At 52.5% G+C, this 3,982-nt stretch overlaps 1 protein-coding gene across 1 annotated transcript; it reads left to right on the forward strand.

Annotated features, from left to right (window-relative positions):
- Positions 1-2,607: 2,607 nt before the first annotated feature.
- LOC145791227 (uncharacterized) lies at positions 2,608-3,766 on the forward strand. Its single transcript, XM_082871550.1, has 2 exons — positions 2,608-3,045; positions 3,137-3,766. The coding sequence occupies exons 1-2, from the start codon at positions 2,608-2,610 to the stop codon at positions 3,764-3,766; spliced, it is 1,068 nt and encodes a 355-aa protein (XP_082727676.1).
- The last annotated feature ends 216 nt before the right edge of the window (positions 3,767-3,982 follow it).

Below are 3,982 nucleotides of genomic sequence, written 5' to 3' on the forward strand. Positions count from 1 at the left end.
AGAAATTTGAAAAAAAATTACCTATAAATCCCATATTGAAAAATGGTGTACGGGGAGCAAATATTCCGGCGTGCCCGTATTCCTTTCTTCCGAGATCCGTCGATATCCGATCACCTGCGAGCAAATAACGGTGAGCTACCCGGCGGTGTGTGGCCGGAAACACCCTCCGACGGTCAAATTAGCACACACCTTAGAGGGAATAGAGAGAAGGGAGAGAGTGTTTTAGTGTAAGGATTTTCTTACAGAGATGTTCGTCTGTCGCGTATGGGGGGCGCAGACAGGCTTATATACCTTCTGTGCCCCATATCCACTCCCTGTCATCTCCTGACACGTGGCTCTGCTATCCCATCTGTCAGCTTAAACCATGCCGTTCATCACCTGCTCTCAACTGCCTGCCAGCATAGCTGGAGCTCGGCAGCCGAGCTGCCCTACCTCGGTCATACCATGCTTCATACCTTAAGCGCCCGACCGGATAACCGAATGAAGGACCGGGCTAGGCGGCATCTCGGCAAAGCTTAGCCCGGGATCCTCCTTTGGTCGGTCTTCTCGCCGGTCAGTCAATTACCTCGGCTGACCGCGCCTTTCCGAGCGCCGGCCTCTCGGTCTGTCTGATCTCGTCAATCCTTGGACCGAGCATCCTGGTCTGACCGGTCACTTCTTGGCCGAGCACCTTCTGCACGGCTCGGGGCAGCACATAGTCCAAACTCTACCCGGCCCAAGTTCTGGTAGCCCATCTCCGGGTGAACAGTCGATCATCTCGGCCCACTGCTCTGCTGGGCCCCCAACCTATTCGGTTTATACCTCGGCCCAACGCCGGAGCATAAATCACCCTCTCAATTGCCCCTTAATTCCGTCCGCGGAAGCGTGACTGGGATTATTCACCTCGTCCGAGATAACGTTTATCTGGTCGTCAAGATGCCAAGCTTCGACCGAGCTAGTTGACGCAATTGTCCGCAGATTTGACCGGTTATATTCCTCGGCTGACCTTTTCTCGTTGAAAGTAGCTCGGTTGGCTCTTCGTCTTTTCAACCCGTCGCTTCAGTCCTGCCAAAGCCATAAATGGTGACACGTGGCGGTCTGCCATTGGTCATCGGGCAGCCAACCCGCCGTTTTTGCCAGAATTTGAATTTGGGCGGTCTCTAACGCCTATACAAACTTGCCCCCCCCCAGTTCCATTTTTCCTCTACTGCTGCATCCATCTCTGTCGATTCTCAGACCCAAGCTCGACTGCCATCCTGCCGTTCTTCGTGTTTGGGAAGAACACCTTCGGCCCTTCACAGGTAAGATGTCCAATCTCTCTTATGTTGCTATTTACTCTTATTTTGCACACATTAGGACCCGAAAAACATAGCTTTTAGGGCTTAGACCATAGAAAACATTCTAAACCTCCCAATGTTCTTGGTGTTCTTCGTCTTCCTGAAGAACCTCGAAGAACTGGGGTGAACCGGGCTCTGGACCTTTTTTTTTGATCCAAGAAGCCAGCCAAACCGGGCAAACAACGTGTTTGCTCTAACCGGGGCAAAAACCGAGATAATCAAAGGACTTGGTCGCTCAACCGGGCTAACATCAGGTCTGCTTGGGCGACCGAGCTCCTTAATCAAACAACCGAGGTAGTTTGGCCCCCTTACCGACCGAGCTGAAGTCTAGCTCCCTTTACGAAACCGCACACTTACACTTGCCATCCTTTTCCTGCAGAGTCCAAGGGGACCCCTGTCATTCCTGAACCTCTCAGGACCGAGCTGCAGCAATTTATCACCGTGCCCAACCCATCAACCGGGCTATAGTAAGTCGGCCACAAATGGGGAAGTTCCGCTTCCTTGTGGATACTCCGGCCGCGCTAGCCGCTTTCAGAGAGGACTACGGCGTCCCGGCCGATGTCCATCTCGAGCCGGCCGAAGAAGAGACCACGCCTTGGGGTAGGGAGGAATGCCCCTTCACCGTGCTGTCCATTGTCGAAGGGGGCCTTCGTTTCCCTCTCAACCCACTGATTACCGAGTTCTTACGCCGTACCGGGCTAGCGCCAACCCAAGTGTCCACCAACACTTATAGAATAATCAACGGCGTACATGAATTGAACCAACGGCTAGGCACCAACTTAGGCCTAGCCGAGATATTGAGGCAATACACAATGGGCCACACCGGTGACGGCCTAGCTTACTATTTAAAAATAAGACCGGGCAAGGAAAAAATCGTAACTGGCACCCCGGACAAAGATATGCACGATGATGATTTCTTCTGGGTGTCCGGCAACTACGAAACAGCCGAGGTGCCGGGCTGGTTCATAAGCAAGGACTTCGGTTCTTCATGTAAGCCACTCAAATTTGCACGGTTAACTTTATTCTTTTAGTTTTATTAACCGGTTTCCCTGTTTCTTTTGCAGCCATCCAAGCCTTGCAAGCCAACTACCAATTCCCCAACGTCGAGGCAATTCGGGCCGTGCTTAGGTACCGTCACCGAGACTGCAACGAATTGCTCGGCTACACACCCACCTACAGATATTCTGCACCGCGCCGGAGTAGAGTAACTGACTTCCTGAGAGCTCCTTCGCCACCTCCAGATCCAACCCTACCAGACGTCCCATTAATCCGGTTAACCGACGAGCAAGAAATGGCCAAAAGATCTCGGATCAAAAACCTCCTAACCGCGACCTCAGCCGAGATTCCGAGCGTCACCACCCGTTCCCCGGCTGCCGGTCAATCGAGTGCTGCCGTTATAGCCCTTGCTTCTCCAGCTCCAGCTGCCGTGCAATCTGCCAGAGAAGTGCGCCGGGCTGGAAAAAGACCAAGGGCAGATCCCTCCGCCGAGCTCGTCACCGAGCTGACAACCGAGCATCCTGCTGAAACTCCTGCTCCCGTGCCCGCTTGGCGTCCTCAGCTGAAGCACCGGGGACAGGACATCCCGGCGACTGCATCAATCAAGGCAGACAAAGAACATTTGCTTGCCTTCGATCTCTCCAAAGCATTTCTCCTACCGGGCGACGTGGTAGGCAGTGACCACGTCCCTGACACCCGGCTGGTAAAATCTTCTGTGAAGTCGATGGCCAGGGTAAGTCGGCGTTCTTTTTAACATTTCACAAGTGTTTGCTCGGTTCTTCTTGCTCGGTCCCCTTTCTGATGTACCATGCTTCTTTGTGCAGGCCATTCAAAAACAACATTTGGTCCTAGAGCGCATCCACCGGCTTAGGCAGAAAGCCAACGACACTGCGAGCCATGTTGAAAGCCTCCAAGCCGAGCTCGGCCGGGCTAAAGCTTCTCTCGAAATGGCCAACCATGACAATAATAGACTGCTCGGTCAGCTGGGCGCAGCCGAGAAAAAACAAAGTGAGCTTCAGGCCGAGGTTGACGCTTTGAAGAAGGCGAAGAAGAAGGCTTGCCGGGCTGCCAACAAGGCCGGGTTCAACGAGGCCGAGGAGAGCTATAAGAAGCAGGTGTTTGCAACACAAGACATCTACTTCAAGGCCGGTTGGAAGTCTGCCTGTGAACACCTCGGCCAGGGCTCTGACACCGACGTTTTTGCCAATCCTCCCAAAGCTTCACTACCGGTCTACCTCGTGCCATATGCAAATGATGTATTTACTGCGCTTCAAGCGGAGGCCGAGGAAGGACTTGAAGATGGAGAGGATGACACAGATTCTGAGGAAGAAGAGGCCGAGGTGCCTGAACAGCCCGGCAACGATGAACCCGGCGCCCAAGAAGCAAGCCAAGCTGTTGACCTTGATGCTGATGCTGCCGAGGATGAGTTCACCAATCTTTCCCCCTTAGTTTAGGTTTCTTTTCTTTGTATTTTTGCTTTCAATACACTTGATGTAACCGGGCTTTGTCCCCACCTTTTGTAATGAATTTCTTTATCAATGAAAAATTTTGAATTTTCGCTAAGTGTTTGCCCGGTAGTAATTAATTCCGTCTTCAGCAAACTATCTCGGTATGACTTATCATTTGAACACTTGGTCGACCGGAGTCCATAACATGGTCGACGCACTTGA

The sequence above is a fragment of the Camellia sinensis genome, chromosome 5 (assembly GCF_055761805.1).
Source record: "Camellia sinensis isolate YWXY chromosome 5, ASM5576180v1, whole genome shotgun sequence".
NCBI lineage: Eukaryota > Viridiplantae > Streptophyta > Magnoliopsida > Ericales > Theaceae > Camellia > Camellia sinensis.

Excerpts from the sequence above, each read along its gene's own strand:
- LOC145791227 (XM_082871550.1), top strand. The coding sequence starts at position 2,608 with ATGGCCAAAAGATCTCGGATCAAAAACCTCCTAACCGCGACCTCAGCC. Across the intron at positions 3,046-3,136 it reads CTGTGAAGTCGATGGCCAGG|GCCATTCAAAAACAACATTT; the intron begins GTAAGTCGGCGT and ends TTCTTTGTGCAG.